Source organism: Schistocerca cancellata, chromosome 11 (genome assembly GCF_023864275.1).
Source record: "Schistocerca cancellata isolate TAMUIC-IGC-003103 chromosome 11, iqSchCanc2.1, whole genome shotgun sequence".
NCBI classification, from domain to species: Eukaryota; Metazoa; Arthropoda; class Insecta; order Orthoptera; family Acrididae; genus Schistocerca; species Schistocerca cancellata.
Genome location: NC_064636.1, coordinates 125,009,630 through 125,034,683, shown reverse-complemented (window position 1 = coordinate 125,034,683; position 25,054 = coordinate 125,009,630). Strand labels below are relative to the sequence as shown.

The 25,054-nt window shown below is 45.0% G+C and overlaps 1 protein-coding gene across 3 annotated transcripts in view; it reads right to left on the bottom strand.

The window, feature by feature from the left end:
- Positions 1 to 25,054, bottom strand: part of LOC126108725 (uncharacterized) — a 122,254-nt gene that overhangs the window by 33,692 nt on the left and 63,508 nt on the right. The window contains exons 4-5 of one of the 3 annotated variants that reach the window (XM_049914058.1): positions 16,040 to 16,205; positions 2,120 to 2,146 (exon numbers count right to left, since the gene is read on the bottom strand). In XM_049914058.1, coding sequence (XP_049770015.1) covers positions 2,120 to 2,146; positions 16,040 to 16,205 — 193 coding nt within the window. The remainder of the gene's footprint in view (positions 1 to 2,119; positions 2,147 to 16,039; positions 16,206 to 25,054) is intronic. The other 2 variants (XM_049914059.1, XM_049914060.1) reach the window with 2 other exon arrangements.

The window sequence follows — 25,054 nt, the reverse complement described above, 5'->3', positions numbered from 1 at the left end:
GGATCCCTTGGGTGCTCGATGGTTATCTCTGATTGTGTCCTCAGAGTCTGCCTACCAGATGCTTTCACAATCCGTCATGCTGAGCTATAGGATATTTGGAAAGCCCTGTATGGTATGAGATGATCCAAGGGAAACATGTTTCTAAACTGATCCAATACCCTTAGTGCTCTACAGGCTCTTCAAAATAAGCATGTAGGTGAAAAGGTTTCGTAAAATATACGAACTGCATTTCTCTTGCGGCCACGTTGTGGATAGGTGGTGGTGTTCTGCCAGGTACCTGGGCTGGAAACCAGCAGGTATATAGAGGTGAAGGAGGCCTGTAGGGAGTGGCAGTTGGAGAAAGCATCATTCCCTTGGAACCTGTGAACTCACCGTTGAGCCAGAAGCTCAGACGTGAATGGGAAGGTGAGTGGCTTGTCACCGTTGCTCTTTGTGGGTGGCGTTTTCTCCGTAGAAAGTTCCAGCCATTTCTGAAATTCGTTGAACTGTCCAGATTACACTCTAAGCTGTTAGGTTGAAGGAGTTTCAGAGCGGTGTCTCATCCCTTACCAGTCCAACCTTTAGTCGGCTGCAGTTCCTGCTGCTCCATTTAAAATCTTTCATTGTACCTTTCCTCTTTTAGTTGACTGCTTTACAAATCATGATTTAATACATCATAGTGTCTCTTTCTCCCTCTCTCTCGCTCTCTCTCTCTCTCTCTCGCTATGTGTGTGTGTGTGTGTGTGTGTGTGTGTGTGTGTGTGTGTGTGTGTGTGTGTGTGTGTGTGTCTGCATGCGTGTGAATTCCTATGGGACCAAACTGGTGAGGTCCCTAGACTTACACACTACTTAAACTATGTTAATAACGACACACATACCCATGGCTGAGGGAGGACTCGAAACTCCAGTGGGAGGGGCTGTATAATTCGGGACATGGCACCTCTAAGTGGGCGGCCCACACAGAGTGGAAATAATGTAAAACATATTGTGACTGTGTACCGGAAACTTGAAGTTTCAATAGAGACTAGCAAATGTCACAGAAAAGCCTTTCGTAAAATGTTGCCTGCGAATTCCCAACTGCGTCTTATGTAGAAAGTAATATCAATAGCTGGGATGGATTGTTTGGTGGATGAGACCAGACAGCGAGGTCATCGGTCTCATCGGATTAGGGAAGGAAGTCGGCTGTACCCTTTCGAAGAAGCCATCCAGGGATTTGCCTGGAGTGATTTAGGGAAATCACGGCACACCTAAATCAGGATGGCCAGGCGCGGGATTGAACCGTCGTCCTCCCGAATGCGAGTCCAGTGTGCCATCCACTGCGCCACCTTGCTGGGTTCAATAGCTGGCAATGCTGGGACTCAGTGGGGTGGGGGATTACTCTGTCAAGGAATCCAACAACTCCTCCACAGAAGGGAGAAATGTCTCTTTTCATCTCCTTTCAAAGAGTATCAAACTAACATTCAGCCCAAGAGTCGCATCTGTGACTATTTTCTAATAAAACACTAAAACAAGCATTAAAGATTTAATTTAATAATTGCCAACCTCTTGCTTCTTTTCAGAATGTGTGGTAATTCTGTCCATTTTGTAACGTGAATTTTATCAGAATAGCAATTGTCATGATGTTAACAGTTCTTTTGTATTATTTATTACAGCATAATTCTTGTACAATGTCCAGCGTCCTGGGTGAATACTGTTCTGGATTGAGTCCTCAGGTAGAAGGACAAAACGATGGACCAAAACATTCTGAAGTAATGATTCAGTAGACATACATAAAAGCTTTTGAAGTCAGTTGAGCTGGCCGCGGTGGCTGAGCGGTTCTAGGCGCTTCAGTCCGGAACCGTGCGACTGCTACGGCCGCATATTCGAATCCTGCCTCGGGCATGGATGTGTGTGATATCCTTAGGTTAGTTAGGTTTAAGTAGTTCCAAGTCCTAGGGGACTCATGACCTCAGATGTTAAGTCCCATAGTGCTCAGAGCCATTTGAACCATTTGATGCCAGTTGATTACATGGCATGCTCACTGAAACTGGATTTTGATATAACATCTCACATAATAAATAATGCTGTAAAGACACTGTTGCACAACTGAGAACATATCCGCAACAATAACAAAAAGTTTGGTTATGTGGACGATACATACCTCCCAAAGGTGGCTTGAATCCCAGAGCTGCAGAAAGAAAAGTAGTGTAAATGTATAAAGTCAACAGAGTCTGTTTTTAATAAATATAAATGTACAAAAGTAAATGAGATAAGTGCAGGAGAATAGTATAGTTCTAAGTTTCTTCAGCAATGGCAGTCGCTTGTACACAATAGACACATATCTAAATCATGAAGCAAAAAAGAAAACTTTCTACTGATGGTTTAAAAACTTAATTTCAGACAAATTTCAATTAACGATGTTCTTATTGCGTAATTTTTATCAGTCCTAGGAATCTGCATGGCAACAAATAAAATGAAAACAAAATTATATCAATAAAAGACACTCAGCACAGTGCCTACGTGAACAATCAAAACAGCTTTCTATAGCACTCAGGCGTGTTCCTTTCCCTGTTTTGCCAGTCAGAACTTGTTATTCACTTTCATGCCTTTGAAGTTTATAGGACATTACAGTGAAATCTGTCTTAGTTTTATTTCTTTTGAGTTCAGCTGTCACAAGGCATATCTTGAATTTCATTCATATAAGAGCTTCAGACTCATCCAAAGTAACCCTAAATATTGGAAGATATCATTTAAAAAGTCTGTGAGATTTAGAAAATTATGTGAGGCAAGATGATACCTTAGTTTTAAACGGTCATACTTAATTTCCTTTTACCCCTCTCTTAAATTAAGTTTCATTTATATAAGTAATAGGCTAAAATTGTAAATTCTGTTCTATTTTCATCTGTTCTGACTGCAGCAACATACACAGAAACAAGTTTATGTTTCATTTATAATGATATTTAGCCATAAGTCACAAATAATTTTATCTGTGTTTGTGAGGTATAGTTGTCATCTGTCAGTGGCTTAGGAAGGGAAAAGGTTGTTCCTTATTTAACAAATAATATTTTGAAGAACGTTAGGAAGATTTTCCCTAGCTACAATTAAAAAAAATGCAATTATTCCAAGGATAATTACTAAAGATATTAACTATTTAATGATGTAAAGATATATTAGGTACACTTTACACTAACTGCGAATAAAGTAAAGTCTTGCATTCAGAATAAGATAGATTCTTCAGTAGAGATGCTATGAGCACTCTGGGACAAAACCTGTCACGGAGTTTGCTCCCCTTATTTGTATATGACATCGCATTCCAAGATAGTGGAATCGAAGATGGCAAGGCAGGAAATTAAAAAATCCAAGACAGGGCAAGTACTGAAATATCCAAGATGATGGAAATACCTCACTTCTCCAAATTTTAGAATGATGGGAAATTTAAGAAGCCTACTTACAACCGCGAGAGATTCAAAAAGCCCAGACTTGCGTGTGCTGCCCTATTTTGGATGCGCTCAGTATACCCAAATGGCATGTATATTGCCAATACATTTAGGGGCAGTGTTATGGAACAGTGTCTCCCATAACTACTCTGTAATCTAATTAATGACCCATTCATCAAATTAGACTACAAATTCAATTCAATTTTCGAGCGATAAATGAAAGTGTACATGTAACTGAAACAAATGCCAGCGATTGGGAATCTCATAAGTTCTTCATTATTGCAAGTCTATGCTGTGACTGATGTGTGTAACGTTTCTGTGTAAGCTGGGTCTGCTGGCTGGCTGTGGGAAGTCGAGAACTGCACGGCGAGAATAGCAAGTGGTCCGCAAAACTTTTCCTCGCTGAAAGGGACAGAATGCAGCCAGGTACACACTGGGAAGCAGCTGCAGCGCGGGACAGATGTGGGATGCCTTGCGTGGTCACTGCATGGGCAGCTGGGAGAAATCTGCGTTCTGTAAATTCCATTGTGAGAAGGAGCAAAAATAATAACTTTTAAAAAGATAGAGGTTTGTGACGGGTTGAGGATAAAATGAAGCAGTCAGAGAGAGAAGTACCCATTGGATTCAAAGCAGGCCAAGAGTAACTTATGTTGAAATTTAGGGGCAGATATTCGCAGGCACTTGCTACAGGTGTTGAATATCAAAACCTACGATACTTAGAATCCTTTGTAACGTCCGATGCCATCAGATAATAGAGTGCTGTTGTCATACTGAATACTAGCTCTCGGAAGCTAAGTAAGGTTTCGCTACTCTTGTGGAAGATGCAGTTTTACAATGGGACCTGGTTAGCGATATCATACGGCTCATCGTCTGACGTGTATTGTTTCACGAAACGGTGAACAGTAAACGTTTTTGGTTAATGATCAAGGATTGTATCGCCCATCTGAGGGAAGACGAAACCAACTACTCAGTGTTTGAACAAGATGACGCTACTGCTAACACAGCTTACAACACACTATGCGTCTTATGGAAGAGTTTTTTGGCGAAATTTTCATCTCAAAGAACCTATGGCAGCCTCGCTCCTCGGAGTTTACGCCAACAGACTTTTTTCTTCGGGGAATAGCATGTAGTGTACCGCAATCACCCATGCTTGATTCGAGATTTAAACATTGAAATAACTTCATACCTGACAAGCATATCATAATCAGATGAACGGAAAGGGATTCCCAATAAAAATAGGCGGGTTGAGCCTTGTATAGTCAATCGTGGATGTCATTCCCAACATAGTGTACATAGTAACCGCAGAGTTACTTTCTGAGCACCCATACAAGCAGTGGCTCTCAAGAGGCAATGTTGAGAAAGAAGAAATCTTGAGCTCTGCCGCATTTGACCAATGAAAAAATTCATAGGTCACAAATGAAAATTTCTACCAACGCTGGGGTTCTAAGCCGGGTCTTTCGTTTAGCAGGAAGGTGCATAAACTACGCTACCTTGACATAAGACACAACTGCGCAGACTACACAAGTGTGCTACCCCTGCTCCATCCATATTACTTTTCGCCGCACAGCCAGCCGCGGTGGCAGAGCTGTTATAGGCCCTTCAGTCCGGAACCGCGCTGCTGCTACGGACGCAGGTTCGAGGCCTGCCTCGGGCCGGGATGTGTGTGATGTCCTTAGCTTCAAAAATGGCTCTGAGCACTATGGGACTTAACATCTGTGGTCTTCAGTCCCCTAGGACTAAGAACTACTTAAACCTAACTAACCTAAGGACATCACACACATCCATGCCCGAGGCAGGATTCGAACCCGCGACCGTAGTGGTCACGCGGTTCCAGACTGAAGCGCCTAGAGATGTCCTTAGGTTAGTTAGGTTTAAGTAGTTCTAAGTCTAGGGGACTGACGACCTCAGATGTTAAGTCCCATAGTGCTCAGAGCCATTTGAACCATCATTCGCCTCACACTACCAAAGTTGTGTCCCCTAGCCCTCTTCCCCCTTTTCGCTCACCGCATCGCACAAAGTCCCTGCACTGAATGATGATGTTAGCCCTGACTGCTGAGACAAAAGATTATGACCTCCTACTTCATAGCCTGTTTGTCCGTCTTTTGAACGAAATACTGCACTGATTTCGCGTAATAGGGTTCCGACGGTTTGAAAATTCGGAAATTAGTGGTAAGTTCTATGGGACCAAACGCTGAGATCATCGGTCCCTAGGCTTACACAATACTTAATCTGACTTAAACTAACGTATGCTAAGAAAAACATACGCACTCATGCCCAAGGGAGGACTCGAACCTCCGATGCGGGCAGCCATGCGAACCGTGGCAAGGCGCCTGAGACCGCACGGCTAAACCGCGTGGCCCTGACGGTTTGTTTGCACAGCTCATGTACTTCGCGTAAATAACGGGACGCTGATTTGCTTACGCAGTGATAGCACCAGATAGCGACTCAGATGGGTACCGTAGGATTTACATCAGACGCATTTGGTCGCCGAGACATCACCGTGAGTTCACTATATTGCTCCTCAAACCACTGTAGCACGGTTCTCGCTCCGATACACGGACCATTATACTGCTGAAAGATGACATCGCCGTCGGAGAAGACGCCGAGCATGAAGGGATGCAGGCGGTACGCAACTGTCAATGTGTCTCCGATTGCCGGCCGCGGTGGTCTAGCGGTTCTGGCGCTGCAGTCCGGAAGCGCGGGACTGCTACGGTCGCAGGTTCGAATCCTGCCTCGGGCATGGGTGTGTGTGATGTCCGTAGGTTAGTTAGGTTTAAGTAGTTCTAAGTTCTAGGGGACTTATGACCTAAGATGTTGAGTCCCATAGTGCTCAGAGCCATTTGAATTTTGTCTCCGATTACTACCACAGGTGCCACGCAAGTGCAGGAGAATGTCTCCCACACCATAATACTGCTCCCACCAGCCAGTGTCAGTGGGTCGCTGCACGTTTGAGGCCGCCGTTCACCTCGATGACGACCATCGACCTAGTGTAGCAAAAATGTGGTTCACCCGAAGAGCCGACACTTTTCCATTGATCGACGGTCGTATCCCGATAGTCCTGTGCCCACTGCAATCGTAACTGACGATGTCTTTGCCTCAACATGTGAACACGTGGGGGTGGTGAGCAGCGGAGCTCCGTGTTGAGCAATGCACGGTGAGAGGTGTGCTCCGGAACACCTGTGCGTGCACCAGCACTGTGCTCTTTCGGCAGAGGTGCCACAGATCGCCATCCGTGCTACTCCACATAGCAGAGAAGCCTCCGAGCCCAACGTCCTGTGAAGAATAGTGGACGTCTAACCATTCAGCGCCTAATAGTAGTTTCACAGTCGAACCCCTTCCCACAGATGCTCACGACAGTAGCACGTGAACATTCGACCGTCTCTGCCGTTTTAGAGATACTCGTTCACAAGTTCTGCGTAATAATAATCTGCCATTTGACAAAGTCGCTTATTTCGGTGGATTTCGCCATGTGCAGCCCGTATCTCCGCCGTCCGTGGCTGCTCCACTTACGCACTTTCATCACTGCGTCACGTGCCCGCAGCGCCAGCAGGCGGCGTCCAGCGACGCGGTGGGCTGTCGTCGTAATGTTTCGGCTTATCGCTGTATATCTGTACAAGTGGTGCCTGTTCTTTCGGACATGTCGGGAAGAAAAGACACCACTCATATACACTCCTGGAAATGGAAAAAAGAACACATTGACACCGGTGTGTCAGACCCACCATACTTGCTCCGGACACTGCGAGAGGGCTGTACAAGCAATGATCACACGCACGGCACAGCGGACACACGAGGAACCGCGGTGTTGGCCGTAGAATGGCGCTAGCTGCTCAGCATTTGTGCACCGCCGCCGTCAGTGTCAGCCAGTTTGCCGTGGCATACGGAGCTCCATCGCAGTCTTTAACACTGGTAGCATGCCGCGACAGCGTGGACGTGAACCGTATGTGCAGTTGACGGACTTTGAGCGAGGGCGTATAGTGGGCATGCGGGAGGCCGGGTGGACGTACCGCCGAATTGCTCAACACGTGGGGCGTGAGGTCTCCACAGTACATCGATGTTGTCGCCAGTGGTCGGCGGAAGGTGCACGTGCCCGTCGACCTGGGACCGGACCGCAGCGACGCACGGATGCACGCCAAGACCGTAGGATCCTACGCAGTGCCGTAGGGGACCGCACCGCCACTTCCCAGCAAATTAGGGACACTGTTGCTCCTGGGGTATCGGCGAGGACCATTCGCAACCGTCTCCATGAAGCTGGGCTACGGTCCCGCACACCGTTAGGCCGTCTTCCGCTCACGCCCCAACATCGTGCAGCCCGCCTCCAGTGGTGTCGCGACAGGCGTGAATGGAGAGACGAATGGAGACGTGTCGTCTTCAGCGATGAGAGTCGCTTCTGCCTTGGTGCCAATGATGGTCGTATGCGTGTTTGGCGCCGTGCAGGTGAGCGCCACAATCAGGACTGCATACGACCGAGGCACACAGGGCCAACACCCGGCATCATGGTGTGGGGAGCGATCTCCTACACTGGCCGTACACCACTGGTGATCGTCGAGGGGACACTGAATAGTGCACGGTACATCCAAACCGTCATCGAACCCATCGTTCTACCATTCCTAGACCGGCAAGGGAACTTGCTGTTCCAACAGGACAATGCACGTCCGCATGTATCCCGTGCCACCCAACGTGCTCTAGAAGGTGTAAGTCAACTACCCTGGCCAGCAAGATCTCCGGATCTGTCCCCCATTGAGCATGTTTGGGACTGGATGAAGCGTCGTCTCACGCGGTCTGCACGTCCAGCACGAACGCTGGTCCAACTGAGGCGCCAGGTGGAAATGGCATAACAAGCCGTTCCGTTCCACAGGACTACATCCAGCATCTCTACGATCGTCTCCATGGGAGAATAGCAGCCTGCATTGCTGCGAAAGGTGGATATACACTGTACTAGTGCCGACATTGTGCATGCTCTGTTGCCTGTGTCTATGTGCCTGTGGTTCTGTCAGTGTGATCATGTGATGTATCTGACCCCAGGAATGTGTCAATAAATTCAGTCCTGGGACAATGAATTCACGGTGTTCTTATTTCAATTTCCAGGAGTGTAGGTTCTAGATGTTTTTGAAGGCCTTTATGGTCAAAAACATCAGATGGTAGAGAGTGCCAAAATTACCACTGTGCGATCTAGAACTAACGCTCAGCTATGAATACTTAGTTTTGTCTTATTTACTTTAGCAGTCCAGGCTAATACTGACAGTGCAAAATGACAGCCACTCTTCTCAGTGCACGCCTTGTGAGGCATGAAAGTTGCTCCCCCGACTCTGCTTGAGTTTTGTACACTGAATACTCCATGTTGCCACACGGGAAAAAAATACAATTAAGGGCAATGTGGTTTATTCGTTTGGATGTTCACGTTACCAATTCTGACGTAGAGACATAAGCAGTTTGCACGACGTGTGCCCGCCTCTCTGCCCACTGAGGCCCTCGAGCTGCCAGCAGCACTCACTCACTCTGCATGGAGACGCTCACAACGCGACACTACAGAGCGCTCTGCCCTCTCCGACTCCTTTCGTACTCACAGGGCTTCAAGTTCAGTGTCTGGACGTAAATTTGCTGAGGTGACACCGCGCAGTTCTCAAACAAACAAAACAAAATTGGCTTTGAAGGTGACAAGACTTCCGAGTGTTGTTACCCAAACAGCATTTGACTAACTCAGCTTGTAGCATAGTTGGATTTTCAATCATGAACACGAGAGTGGAATCTAGCTAGTAGCATACTTTTTTAAATGTAATATTTATCAACAAATGCGAACGTTAAGTAAGAAATAAAAGTATCATCCTTTTATTGACGGTTACTAGATGTCTAAAAATGAATTTAAACTTCTTAGGAATATGCCAAAACGTATTTTATTCAATGAAAAAATTACATATTTCAATAACACTAGTGAGTCTGTGGAAATGATACTTTCTCATTATCTATCTGATGTATCGGCTTCGTATACCATATTTCAATTTACTGTCAGTAGCAACGAATAACCAAGATGTTATTCTTATTAAACACTATAGTTCCATATCTGTCAATTAAGATTACACTTTGTTAATAAATATAGAAGTTTTTTAAAAAATTAAAAGATACAGGGTGACGCAGAAAAACGGGAACATTTCCACAATCCAATAAAACTAGAAGTGATGAAGGAAATAAATTGCATTCATTGTAACTAAAACCTTTCAACTTTGACATTTAGGAAACATTGATGGCATCTATCATTTTTCAAAAATTACGTCCTTTAGATGGCGTCCTCCTGTACGAATACATTCGTGAAACCTGCTGCTGAGATTCCTCATTGACCACTGCAACATCTCTGCTGGGGTACTGTGGATTGCAGCCCAAATTCTCTGTTTTAACTCGTCCAGGATTCTTGGTCGAGTCGTGTAGACTTTGCTCCACGAGAAAAGTCACAAACGGATAGATCTGGCGATCTAGGAGGCCCGGGTATTTTAACGAATCGTGAGATCACACGGTAGCCAAATAATTCTCGCACATATGCCACTGATGGCCGTGTAGTGTGTGATGTAGCTCCGTCACGTTGAAACCAGGCTTCTTGAACGTTTGCAAAGTTGTTCAATTCAGGTGTAACGAAAGTGCGTAACATCTCCACGAACCGATCGGCGTTGACAGTTATTGTGTTTCGTTGTTCATTTGCGAGACAATGCGGTCCGATAATCCCACGTGATGAAACACCACGCCATACTGTCACTTTAGTGGCGTGTGAAGGGCGCTCATGAACGTCATTAGGATTTGTGTTTCCCCAGTAGCGGTAGCTCCGTTTGTTCACATTACTTGTGCCTCATCTGACGTCCACAACTTTTTTTTAGAAATTCATCGTCATTGTTTATTTTTGTTACTATTTGTTGACAGAATCCTAATCGTAATCGGAAATCGTGATCCTTAAATTGTTGCACCATCTGTAGTTTGCACGGATGAAATTTTAAATCAAGATGAAGGACTCTGCGAACACTCTCCCGGGACACTCCAATCGCTGCTGTTTGCTTACGAATTGACGCCGTGGGCTCCGTAAGACAGACTGGCGTTCAACATCAGTGCTCGCTGGAGAACGCACACTTCTTGCTCGTCCTGTTGGTTTCTTTTTGAGGGCAGATCCAGTGTCTTCAAAGTTATTAATCCAACATTTTATCGCGTCTTTCGACGGAACGACATCATGACATCCTAAATTACAAAAACTTCGAAACTGCCTCTGTGCCGCTAGCAAACTAGCATTGTTTTTGTAAAACATTTTTATGGCTGACGCACGCTATTGTCCGTTCCACTGACGCACGATTAGTGAAATGGCGAACTGTTTACTTCCTGTCTGTCACGAATCCGCAGTGCTGCCACGTGCGCATGGCTGCCACTACTCATTTCAAACTTTCCCGTTATTCCGTGTCACCCTGTATTTATCTTACTAGCGAGATTCGAACCATCGAACGTACTAACGTGCTGAGAAACCGACGAATTCGTCGAAATAATGAAAATTGTTTTTAACTGTACTTGGAGATCTGCTAATTGTGAGCCGGCCGCGGTGGCCGTGCAGTTCTGGCGCTGCAGTCCGGAACCGCGGGACTGCTACAGTCGCAGGTTCGAATTCTGCCTCGGGCATGGGTGTGTGTGATGTCCTTAGGTTAGTTAGGTTTAAGTAGTTCTAAGTTCTATGGGACTTATGACCTAAGATGTTGAGTCCCATAGTGCTCAGAGCCATTTGAACCATTTGCTAATTGTGAAAGGTGATATTTCAGAGTTCTTTGTCGTACTGTCTTAGAAAATTTATGTGCGTGCACTGAACTCCATCTGCTACAAGTCTGCACAAAATCGGAATCTGTGAGGACCCCTCGTCATTGTAGAATCCTCCTTTTACCACCAGCATAACTATGACCTGAAGCCACTTTGGCACGAAAAACTCTTAATAATTACCTGACAGGTCTTTCACTGGAAATTGTCCTCAGAAACATTAATAAATTATTTCTTTGGTATTGTGTGACGTCATCACATGTACAATCAGTGCCTTCCCCGTACTCTCTGCTCTGCCGAAGGAGTCTGCTACCTCAGCAACAAACCACCTCCTACGCTCGCTAATGGGGGATCGTTATCGAAATCCATACGCTGTGTGGAAAGGCCACATCACACAAGAATTTCAGTGTTCCTGCTACAGACCCTGGAAGCAAATGAATCCCTTACGCGACTTGCCATAAGATGAAACAAATTGTACTATCTTGCGTACATGGGCGTGTTACAGCGTGTCATGGAATGATTCCGTAGTATACATCATTTTATTTCCTACTGAAAAAAGTTTTTGGGCGGTATTACGTTAGTGAAGCATCTGTATACACGTACGAGGCTAATCCGCAAATTAAGGTTAAGGTTTTTGAGGTACAAAAAATTTAATTGGTCATAATCAAATTTAGATGCATTGTAGTACAGGTTTTGCATTATTCTTTCACGCGATCACCATTTATCTCTACACATTTTGTCATTCGTAGGACGAGTTTTTTGATTCCTGTGTCATAGACGTCTCCCAACGCCTTTTTCAGTCAGTTCTTCACTTCGATTTACACATCGTCGTTGTCGGAAAAGTGTTTTCCAATAAGATGTTTCTTCAATTTAGTGGCCGGCCGCTGTGGCCGAGCGGTTCTAGGCACTTCAGTCCGGAACCGCGCGGCTGCTACGGTCGCAGGTTCGAATCCTGCCTCGGGCATGGATGTGTGTGATGTCCTTAGGTTAGTTAGGTTTAAGTAGTTCTAAGTTCTAGGGGACTGATGACCTCAGATGTTAAGTCCCATAGTGCTCAGAGCCATTTTTGAGCGGTGTGCGGACGCGCGTTCTCGTGGAGGAGACAAACTCTCGTTGTCAGCACGTCTGTTTTGTATGGCTCTGCGAAGTTTCTTCAAGATCCCACAACATCTTCCAGCATTTATTGCCCCACCTATTAGCAAAAAATCAATGCGCGGAACTCTTTTCCTGTCCCAAAACACTGACACGACGATATTCCTTGCTATATCCTGGGTTGTGAATTTCTTGGCTATAATATTTCCGTTCATCTCCCTTTACAGACCCTCTATATACTTCATTTACCTTTCAGCTTTCCCTTCCTTGCTTAGGACTGGTTTTACATCTGAGCTCTTCATATTCATACAGTTGCATCCCTTTTCTCAAGAAGTATCTTTAAATTTACTGTGGGCGGAATCAATTTTTCCCCTAGTGAAACATTCCTACATTTGTCCTCTAGCCATTACTGTCAAACTCATTTTGAGAGACGTTTGTATTCCGCTTCGCTTGCTTTATTTACTGCATTTTTATATTTTCTTCTTTCATCAATTGAATTCAATATCTCTACTATGCCTTGTCTTCCGACCTATTTGACACTCTGCTGCCTTCTCTATTTCATCTCTTATAGCTATCCATTTGTCTTCTACTGTATTCCTTTTCCCTGCCCTACTCAACCACTGCGTAATGCTTCGTCTAAAAGAGGCAACCTCTAGTTTTTTCAACTTATCCGTGTTCCGTCTTCTTAATTTCCTACCTTTTTGCAGTTTCTTCAGGTTTAATTTACAGTTCGCTACCAATAAATTGTGGTCAGAGTCCAATCAAACCCTGTAAATGTCTTACAGTTTAAAATCTGGTTCCGAAATCCCTTTCTTGCCATTATGTAATCAATCTGAAACCTTCCAGTGTCTCCAGGAGTCTTCCATGTATACGCGCTACTTTGATGATTCTCAAACAAGGTGCTAGCGATGGCCGCGCGGGGTAGCCGAGCGGTCTAGGGCGCCTTGTCACGGACCGCGGGCTCCCCCCGTCGGAGGTTCGAGTCCTCCCTCGGGCATGCGTGTGTGTTGTCCTTAGCGAAAGTTAGTTGTAGTTAGATTAAGAAGTGTGTAGGCCTAGGGACCGATGACCTCAGCAGTTTGGTCCCATAAGACCTTGCTACAAATTTCCATTGTTAGCAATGATATCCTCTGTGCAAAATTCGACCAGACGGCTTGCTCTTTCATTTATTTCCGTGAGTCGATATTCAATTTTTGCTTTTCTTCCTATCAAACTGCAGTCTCCCATCACAGTTAAATTATCGTTTCCTTTAACTATCTGAATAATTTCTTTTATCTCATCATACATTTCTTCCGTCTCTCCATTAGCTACAGAGCTAGTTAGCATACAAACTTGTACAAATATTTTAAGTGTGGATTTAGAGCATATCTTGGCTACGTTAATACGTTCACTATGCTGTTTCACGTGGGTTACCTGCATTCCTATTTTATTATTCATTATTACACCCACTCCTGCATTATCCCTTTTTGACTTTGTATTTACAACCCTGTATTCATCTGACAGAAGTCCTGTTTCTCTTGACACCGAGCTTCGCTAAGTCCCGATGTATCGAACTTCAACCTATCCGTTTTTAAAACCACTAACCTACCTGCCCGATTAAGGCATTTAACATTCCAGAATCCTATCCGTAGAACGCCAGATTTGTTTTCCTTGGTGATCACGTCCTTCTGAGTAGTTCCTGCATGGAGATCCGAATGGGAGATTCTTTCATCCCCAGAAATTTTTACCCAACAAGAAGCTATCACCATTTAATCGTAGAGTAGAGCCACATGCCAACGGGAAAATTACAGCTGCAGTTTCCCCTTGCTTTAGGCTGCTCGCAGTACCAGAACAGCAATGCCGACTTGGTTAGCCAGATGAGTCAATCATCCAGACTGAGGCCCCTTCAACGACTGAAAAGGGTGCCGCCCCTCTTCAGGAGCCGTATGTTTGTCTGGCTTCTCGACTGGCATCACTCCATTGTTGTTGTACACACAGTACAGCTATGTATCGCTAAGGCTGACAAGCCACCCAAACCGACGGCAAGTCCGTGGTTCATGGGAAACATCGGAAACTATGAACGAAATTTTCGCTCTGCAGCGGAGTGTGCGCTGATATGAAATTTCCTGACAGATTAAAACTGTGTACCAGACGGAGATTCGAACAAAGGACCTTTGCCTTATGCGGAAAAGTGCTCTGCACTTGGTATGAAACTTTCTGGCAGATTAAAACTATGTTGCCAGACCGAGATTAGAGCTCGGGACCTTTGCCTATCGCGGGCAATTGCTCTACCATCCGAGATAGCAAGCATGATTTACGACCAGCCCTCACAGCTTCAATTCTGCCAGTACCTCGTCTCCTAGGTTCCAAACTTGACAGGAGCTCTTCTGCAAACCTTGCAGAGCTAGCACTCCTGGAAGAAAGGATATTGCGGAGACATGGCTTAGTCACAGACAGGTGGATGGTTCCAGAAAGAAGTATTGACTCTACAGCGGAATATGCGCTCCTCTGAATCTTCCTGGCAGACTGAAACTGTATGCCAGACCGAGACTCGGGATCTTTGCCTTTCGAGGGCAAGTGCTCTGCCAGCTAACCTTCCTTCCAGGAGTGCTATTCCTGCATGGTTTCCAATAAAACTTTCGAAGGTAGGAGACGAGATACTGGCCAAACTGAAGCTGTGACGACGGGTGTGAGCTGTGCTTGGGTATCTTAGCCAGTAGAGCACTTGCCCACGAAAGGCCAAAGTCCAGAGTTCGAGTCTCGTCCTGATACACAGTTATAACCTGCCAGGAAGTTTCTAATCAGAGCAGACACCTCTGCAGCGTGAAAATTTCTTTCTGAAAACAATCCCCAGGCTATGCCTATGCCATGTCTCCGCAAAATAATTTCTTAAGGAGTGCTAGTTTTGCATGGTTCACAGGAGAAAAAATGGTTCAAATGGCTCTATGCACTATGGGAGGTCATCAATCCCATAGACTTAGAACTACATAAACCTAACTATCCTAAGGACGTCATACACATCCATGCCCGAGGTAGGATTCGAACCTGCGACCGTAGCAGCCGCGTGGTTCCGGACTGAAGGGCCTAGAACCGCTCGACCTCAGCGGCCAGCTCGCAGGAGAACGTGTGTGAAATATGGATGGTAGGAGACGAGATGTTGGCACAATTGAAGCTGTGAGTACGGTGCATGAGTTGTGCTCGGGTAGCTCAGTTGGGAGAGCACTTGCCCACCAGAGGCAAAGGTCCGAGTTCGAGTCTCGGTCCGGCTCACAGTGTCATTGGAAACTATGGCTTAACCAACAGAAAATTGCAATATCACTTCAGAACAAATTAGTGTATTTGCACGTGGTCTTTACGCTTTTTTCTGTAACAATCCAGAAGAATTGTACTTGTTTCCCATTGCCATTACGTGAAGTTTTTTTGTTGTCATGTTGTATGTGCTTGGAATGTACGAACATAAATTTGTTTACATCATCAGGTACACCACTCACATAAATGCAGCTGACTGCTGTGTATTACATCGAACTTCAAGGAGGAAACTCTCTCTCTCTCCCCAGGAGACAACGCCGAGGCAGGCTTGGCTTTAGCCGGTGGCAGTGACGGGAGGGCACTGTGTGCAGCCAGTTTTTTTTTTTTTTTGGCTTCTCCGCTAAATGATTACGACTGCAACTTTTTCTACCCACAGGACTTTTACCTGCTACGTCCACCTCTTCAATGACCGCGAAGCCCTCGGTTGTGGAATTTCATAACTCTACTGAAACAATTACTCGTGATCATGTGTTACTCAAAGATCAAATCCTTACCTTGGAAAAATCCGACTTCGTAGATATCGATGACCAGCTGCACACAAACCTGTCTTTTTCCATCCTTCAGACCCTTCATGTACAATTTATACTTCCCGTAAGGTAAGGCGACGAATTTTTTTAGGGTGATCGGTCGTGTCCAGTACCGATGCATGTAGTAGGTGCCCTGCCAACAGAGGTAGCGATGTAATTACACAATACAGGTTTTGTGACTAAATCAAAACTTCAACTTGTACGATTATTCTTTGTCGAGGTCTTTACTGAGTATCAGATGTAGCAGTCTCTTCCTGTTTTTTTTTCTGCTCCTTTCATAACTTAGACACGCTTATTGCATTTTGGCCATCATATATTGGCATATGTAAGTTAAGGAAATAACAAAGGACGTCGAAATTCACACTCTAATAGTTAACATAGCAATGAGTGAACATCTTGATACTTCTCAGCAATCAGTGGCGAATGATAAAGACAGGAACAGGAAAGTCGAAATCTCAAGGCATTCGCCTAACACGAGTGAAATTAAGAAACAGAGTGCAAGACGTCGTGGTCTCCTGACCTTCATTGCTTACATACTCCGCCCTCGCAATCATATTCTGCACATCAAGACGCTTCACTCGAACCCAAACTCGATAAGATAAAGTCAGTCTTGTATGAATTCATGTAAATTATATGCAAATAACTAATAAGTCGCAAGTGCGCACCGTGGTTGAAATACTCGAGGCTGGCGTACACACTTACATTCCAGACACGACGGCACAGGAGCTTTTAGATCGGGAGAGGCGAAACCGCACGCCAGGAGGCCAGTCCCAACCCATCTACGTCGGCCGGTGACCGCCTGCAGAGCAGACAGCGTTTGCCCGAGTGAAAGGACGACCCCGTGTTCGGCTTAAAAGCAAATTCCGCTACACTGTGTGGCAGCGGCCAGCCTACGCATTCTTTACACATAGCACGCAGAGATTTTCACAGCGAGACAGCAAACGCCAAACGCCGATACTACAGATTTCCGGATTGATCGCCTTAAACGAAACGTCATTCTCCCGTTTTAGAAGAGCAATGCTGATTGGCAGACGATATTTCTGACGCCTTGAGCTGAAGGAGTAATGGAAGAGACCGAAAGATATACCCCTTCACGTCTGGCGTGGAGAGGGGCCGTTCCGTTGTCGCTCTTGGAGCGAGATCACGTAACGAGTGCGTGCGCGCTCGTACGTGTACTCAAAGGGCGAGGAACAAGTCTCTCCTCAGTACTCCACTGGGATAGCACCTCTGTCGAGAGCGAATCGAAGTGTGACTCTATACTGAGTCCTTGCAATTAAGCGTTGTTCACTGTATTGGACGACACACTCATTGTGCAGTGTGAATGGACAGAGTTATAGTTAAACGCCTGCGAGCGAATTTTGAGTGGCATCGCGGTGGACTGGTTATCTGACTGGTGTACCACGCCAATAGTTAGACTAGGGGCGAATAGAAGTCCTTGAGTTCATCAAGGCGTAGGGAGAGTTTGATTGGCGAAGGTCAATCCAGATAGAACGAGAGTTATTTTATTTGTCAGCAGCGAGCAACGCAGACAGCTGTCATCGCAGCTTACAGTATTGTGCGCTACAGTTCTTGTGAGCCCCATGTTTCCTCCACAACAGTACACTTCACTGCATTTCACACGCGACAGCCTCGACCGTACCTAGCAACATTCTAAAGGATAACTATTCAAGTTGAGTATCTCCTCCATGTCCGGACAACATCTCTTTGGTTCACCCAGAGACTCCTGGACACTTCCCTTGTTGAGAGCCCTTCCTGGCACAAAGAGACAATGTGGACGCGATCGAACCGCGGTATCTAGGCATGGTTGAACTACAGACAACACGAGCCGTGTACGTCCTTCCTGGTGGAATGACCGGAACTGATCGGCTGTGGGACCCCAACCGTCTAATAGGCGCTGCTCGTGCATGATTGTTTACATTTTTTGGCAGGTTTTGTGACATCTCTGAACAGTCAAAGGGACTGTGTCTGTGGTACAAAATCCATAATCAGTGACTGTCTTCAGGAGTTCTGGGAACTGAGGTGATGCAAAACATTTTTTTGGTGTGTGTAAATGGATACTTAAATATGGAGCTCTAAAACCGGCAGTATATTTACAATCTGAAGCAGATACTTTTATGAGCCGATAGATTGATATTTTATCAGTATGTTTATCGAATATCTATATGTTGATGCCATTTAATTATCGATATATCGGATACTCGATACCTTTAAAAATATCAACAGTTCTATCAGAAAGAGCAGGTGGTTGTTTCTCGAGGTCCTGGCTATACTTCGGTCTTCCGTGAAGACGTATCCGTGTCCACAGGACTGAATGCATTCGTTCCTAGTGTGACGAAGGCTTACAAACCCTACTGCACGTCGTCCGTTAAATCACTCAGTCTTAAGGCCAGGTTCTCATTCAAAATGGTCGAAAAATCGATTTTTTGTAGCATTTTTGAAAGATATTTGCGTCAGGAAGGTTGATATAGGTCTTGGAATTGCAGACTAAAAAATGGCTCTGAGCACAATGGGACTCAACATCTTAGGTCATAAGTCCCCTAGAACTTAGAACTACTTAAACCAAACTAACCTAAGGACATCACACACACCCATGCCCGAGGCAGGATTCGAACCTGCGACCGTAACAGTCCCGCGGTTCCGGACTGCAGCGCCAGAACCGCACGGCCACCGCGGCCGGCTGCAGATTAAACATAAGTAACGAAAACACTATTTTTATCAAATTTTGATTAAAATTGGCCAATAGATAATATTCGGTCAGCCATAATGGATTATCGATTTTGAATTTTGAAAATCTATCTTCAGATTTGTGTTCAGCGACATCAAAAGTGTATAATGACATAGTTTTTACGCAAATTCAGCTAATAATTAATATAAAAGTTAGGCTTAAACTTTAGTCATGGTTTTCCTCGAGAAACGATTTTTTAAAACTCCATGCAGCATAAAATAAAAACGGTTCAACCTATTAGCTTCTAACTTTGACTCCCGAAAAGCAATAACTACTTTTTGTAAAGCCATAAAGAGTAAGAAGAAAAATCCAACACAGAGTTCGCTTTAACATCATATCGCTAAATTTAATGTTGTTTCTTTGTAGTTAGGTACAAGCTCCCATAAATTTAGTGTAGTATCTACTGATGTTATCCATTTTTGAGTTGAGATAACTTCTAGAGGCTACTCTCTACGCAGCAGGTGTACTTCAAACTCGTAGGTTCTCGATCAGGCCTCGATTATGGGCTCCATTTTCTTCTTTTTTGTATCGAAAATCTAAAATATAGTTGAACGTATGTCTTTTCATTGTCTCAAAAAAATTTCGAAACTTTGCATATTTTTTGTATTTTTTGTTCATGTGAATGAGAACTTGGACGTATTTTCCAATAAAATATGGACTCTCGTTCTCTGCAAATCAAGGACAACATCAAGACTGCGTGCCTTGTGACGCCGTAGCAGTGTCGTATCTGTTGTGGAAGGGGCATCTGACTTTTTGCCACTGTGGCTCTTGTGTGAGTGGGGGTTGCTATTCTGTTATTCTGCGCAACGGATTAATCTGAGATGTACCCTTTACCCTGTGGCTCCTGCAAGATGCAATTTACACCCCCACACTACTACAGAAGTCAGACAGACGCTCCTAAAGAGAAATGCCTGAAAAACTTTCAGCAATAAATATCTTCTGGAGTCCTCCGCTGTAAGGAAATGACACAAAAATTTACAAAATTTCTTACGTAGCTAGTCGTATACTTGGGTACTGGAGTAGTGCTAGTTAGTGTAAGAAAAACACGAAACTAACGAAAGTTATTATTTATTTTGCAAAAATTCTGAGAAATCACAATGGCAATTTTAGTTATGAACTGAACTACTGCAGTGGATGACCGCTACCTACGGATTATAGCTCGGAGGAACCCTGAAGGCGACGCCACCATGTTGAGTAATGCTTTTCGTGCAGCCACAGGACGCCGTGTTACAACTCAGACTGTGCACAACTTCACTCCCGACGTCCATGGCGAGGTCCATCTTCGCAACCACGACACGATTATAGTTGGTGGTGACTTTAATTTACACTCGATATGTTGGCGAAAATACATGTTTCATTTCGGAGGTACGCATAAAATATCATCCGAAATCGTTCTAAACGCATTCTCTGAAAATTATTTCGAGCAATTAGTTCATGAGCCCATGCGAATAGTAAACGGTTGTGAAGACACACTTGTCCTCTCAGCAACAAATAATCCTGAGTTAATAACGAGCATCAAAACCGATACAAGGATTAGTGAACACAGGGTTGTCGTAACGAGACTGAATATTGTAATCCCCAAATCCTCAAAAAATAAACTAAAAATATACATATTCAAAAAGGCAAATAAAAATTCACTTGACAATCTCCACTCATTCCTAATTAATAAAATAAGAGTAGATCAGACATGGCTTGAAATCAAAGAAATAGTATTGGCAGAAGTTGAGAGATTTATTCCAAATAAATTAACAAACGACGCAGCTGATCCTCCTTGGTACACAAAGCGAGTTAGAACACTTCTGCAGAAACAACGAAACAAACGTGCCAAATTTAAACAGACGCAAAATTCCCAAGATTGGTGATCCTTTACAGAAGCTCGAAATTTAGCGCGGACTTCAATGCGAGATGCTTATAACAGTTTGAGGCGTGGTAAAAGTTTCTGTTTTGAAGAGCGCGCCGCAGCGCGTAGTGTGAAGCAGTCGCCCTCCGTTTCTGGCGGTGGCGCCGCTGTGGCAGTCGCAGCTTTGGTGTCTCCCTCTGGTGGGAAAGGGGAAAGGTAGGCTGTTCACGTGCATTTGAGGGGCGCTGTGAGCTCGCCAGTGGGTCAGTCTGGGTCAGTCGCTCGTCCCCTGCTTGCTCCTCTGCCTCTCGTCCGCATTTGTTAGGCAGTTAGTGTCTGTCTGTCGTTCGGAGCTGCCTCTGTCATATTTCTCGGATTCGGTGTGTGAACGAATTTAATGCTAACGGCCTAATTCCTTAAATATGTTTTTATCTTGCCTATCATCTGGAGAGGCGGTATATGTGTACTGTAGAGCATGTTTGGCCAACCTTGCATAATTTTATGTTAGGTTCCATTTCATGGGCTTTTATTTAAATGGTCATTTTAGTAAATAAACTCGCCACTCTTCCACCTTAAGACTTTCTTAGAAGTTAAAATCAAGTTGCACCTCCAGTGGCACGTTTATCTATTAACTTTAGTCTTTTGTACCATTTCCATCCCTCCTTTGGGGTGCATAGTTTGTGTGCTTGTGTGAATTGTTAAAACTTTTACTTTACGGTAATCTGTAGTGTTGCAGATATGCACCAGTGTAGTCTATCAGAGGCTGTTGTGAGCGGTCGTAACTACGGCCGCGTCTAAAGGGAACGGCAAGGTTCTCAACCCGAAAGCTCATACACTAAAAAAATTGTTTCTTTCTGCCTCTGAATAAATTGTAACTTGATGTTTTAAATCTGTTTCTAAAAAAAATGCTTTTAGGAATAAAATTCCCATTTGTTGAAAGCAATTTTATTTTGATTTCATAAGTTACTCCCTGGCAACTACTTCCACGCTCACATAGTGTGACTAAATGTGTTAATGTTCTTGATGAATCGCTAGTAAATAAAGTAGAATTTTAAGAATATTCTTTGAAATTAAATCCACAGTTCACAGTTTCCACAACGAAACTTTGTCTCGAAAACTGGGAGAAAACCCAAAGAGATTCTGGTCGTATGTGAAGTATATTAGTGGCAAGAAACAATCAATGCCTTCTCTGCGCGATAACAATGGAGATACTACCGAAGACAGTGCTGCCAAAGCACAGCCTTCCGAAACCCCTTCACAAAAGAAGACGAAGTAAATATTCCAAAGTTCGAATCAAGAACAACTATCAACATGTGTAATGTAGAAGTAAATATCCTCAGAGTAGTGAAGCAACTGAAATCACTTAATAAAAGCAAGTCTTCTGCACCAGACTGGAAGCCAGCTAGGTTCGTTTCTGAGTATGCTGATGGATTAGCTCCATACTTAACAATCACATATCCGCTCGACGAAAGATCCGTATTAAAAGACTGGAAACTTGCACAAGTCACACCAATATTCAAGGAAGGTAGTAGGAGTAATCCACTAAACTACAGGTCCATATCGTTAACGTCTATATGCAGCAGGATTTCTGGAACATATATTGTGTTTGAACATTATGATTTACCTCGAAGAAAACTATCTATTGACATACAGTCAACATGGGTTTAGAAAACATAAAAAATGGCTCTAAGCACTGTGCGACTTAACATCTGAGGTCATCAGTCCCCTATACTTAGAACTGCTTAAACCTGACCAACCTACGGACATCACACGCATCCTTGCCTGAGGCAGAATTCGAGCCTGCGACCCCAGCAGCAGCGTGGTTCAGGACTGAAGCGCCTAGAACCGCTCGGCTAGGGCGGCCGGCTTAGAAATCATCGTTCCTGTCAAACTCAACTAGCTCTTTATTCACATGAAGTGTTGAGTGCTATTGACAAGGGATTTCAGATCGATTCCGTATTTCTAGATTTCCGGAAGGCTTTTGACCCTGTACCACACAAGAGGCTTGTAGTGAAATTGCGTGCTTATGGCCTATCGTCTCAGTTATGTGATTGGATTTGTGATTTCCTGTCAGAGAGGTCACAGTTCGTAGTAACTGACGGAAAGTCATTGGGTAAAACAGAAGTGGTTTCTGACGTTCCCCAAGGTAGTGTTACAGGCCCTTTGCTGTTCCTTATCTATGTAAACGATTTGGGAGACAATCGAAGTACCCGTCTTAGGTTGTTTGCAGATGACGCTGTCGTTTATCGAATAATAGAAGATCAAAACAAACTGCAAAACGATTTAGAAGAGATATTTAGTTCAAATGGCTCTGAGCACTATGGGACTTAACATCTGTGGTCATCAGTCCCCTAGAACTTAGAACTACTTAAGACTAACGAACCTAAGGACATCACACACATTCATGCCCGAGGCAGGATTCGAACCTGCGACCGTAGCGGTCACGCGGTTCCAGACTGAAGTGCCGAGAACCGCACGGCCACACCGGCCGGCTTAGAAGAGATATCTGAATGGTGCGAAAAGTGGCAGCTGACCCTAAATAGCGAAAAGTGTGAGGTCATCCACATGAGTGCTAAAAGGAATTCGTTAATCTTTGGTACACGATAAATCAGACTAATCTAATATTTGTAAATTCAACTAAGTACCTTGGAATTCCAATTACGAACAACTTAAATTGGAAGGAACGCATAGAAAATGTTGTGGGGAAGGCTAACCAAAGACTACATATTATTGGCAGGACACTTAGAAAATGTAACAGACCTAGTAAGGAGACTGCCTACACTACACTTGTCCGTCCTCTCATAAAATACTGCTGCATGGTGTGGGACCCGTACCAGATAGGACTGACGCAGTACATCGAAAAAGCTCAAAGTAGGGTAGCACGTTTTGTATTATGGCGAATTATGGGAGAGAGTGTCACAGAAATGATACAGGATTTGGGCTGCACATCATTAAAAGAAGACATTTTCGTTGCGACGGAATCTTCTCACAAAATTCCAATCACCAACTTGTAATAATAGAGAATTATGAAGGTGGTTCCATGAAACCTCTGCCATGCACTTAAATGTGATTTGCAGAGTATCCATGTAGATATAGATGTAGATGCAGCGTGGTACTGATGGGCCCAACAACATGCCGAATGGATCGCTCAGGACTGCGTCACGTTCTCTTCACTGATGAGTGTCACATATACCTTCAACCAGACAATCGCCAGAGACGTGTTTGGAGGCAGCCCAGTCAGGCTGAATGCCTTAGACACACCAGCGAGTGCAGCAAGGTGGAGGTTCCCTGCTGTTTTTAGGAGGCATTATGTGAGGCCAACGTACGCCGCTGGTGATCATGGAAGGCGCCGTAACGGCTGTACGATATGTGAATGCCATCCTCCGACCGTTAGTGCAACCATATCAGCAGCATATTCCTGAAACCCAACAAACTGCCATCTGCTGTCTCCTCCTACCATCCCGTCAGCCTTACCTCGGTCTTCAGCAAGGTCCTGCAATCCATCCTTACCCGACACATCCACCAACATCTCCGCCAGCACCGCCTCCTTCCCACTACCCATTGTGGCTTTCGACCGTCCTTCTCTGTCGATGACCTTCTCCTTCACCTCACTCATCTCCTCTCCGAACAGCCCAACTCCCGCCATTGCACCATCTTCCTCTCCCTCGACCTTGAGCGTGCTAACGACTGTGTATGGCATTCTGGTCTCCTCTTCAAGTTCCAAACATTCACTCTACCTGTCAACTATGTCCGTCTGATAGGGTCCTTTCTTTCCCAACGTCCTTCCTATGTCAGCATCCATAACACAGATTCCTGCACCTTCCACCCTTCCGCCGGTGTGCCCCAAGGTTCCGTCCTCTCCCCTCTTCTCTACCATCTGTATACGGCAGACATGCCACTGCCTCCACCCCTTGTCCACCTTCTCAAGTACGCCAATGACACCGCCTTCCTTGCCCTCGCCCCCACCCTGCACCGCTCCCAACACCTTCTCCAATCCCATCTTGACCGGTTCACCATTTGGTGCAACCAGTGGTTGCTCAAGGTCAATCCTTCCAAGAAGCAGGCGATCATTGTAGGCAAAGCCAGCCCTTCCTTCTGTCTCCTCGACTTCTATATCACCATTTCTGGCTGTCCTATCACCGTCACCCCCACCCCCAAGTACCTTGTCGTCACCCTTGATCATCACCTCTCATGGACCCCAATCTCTGGACAATCCAAGCTGAGGCACGCTACCGCCTCCGTCTCCTTGAGCTCCTTTCTGGCCGCACATGGGGTCTGGCCCCCTGCACCATCCTCCACACCTAGAAATCCTTCATCTGCCCTATCCTCTGCTGCGCCCCTCCAACCTTTTAGAAATCCCTTCAAATCCTAGAACGCCATGCGCTCTGCCTCGCCCATCGCACCCATCTCCCCTCCC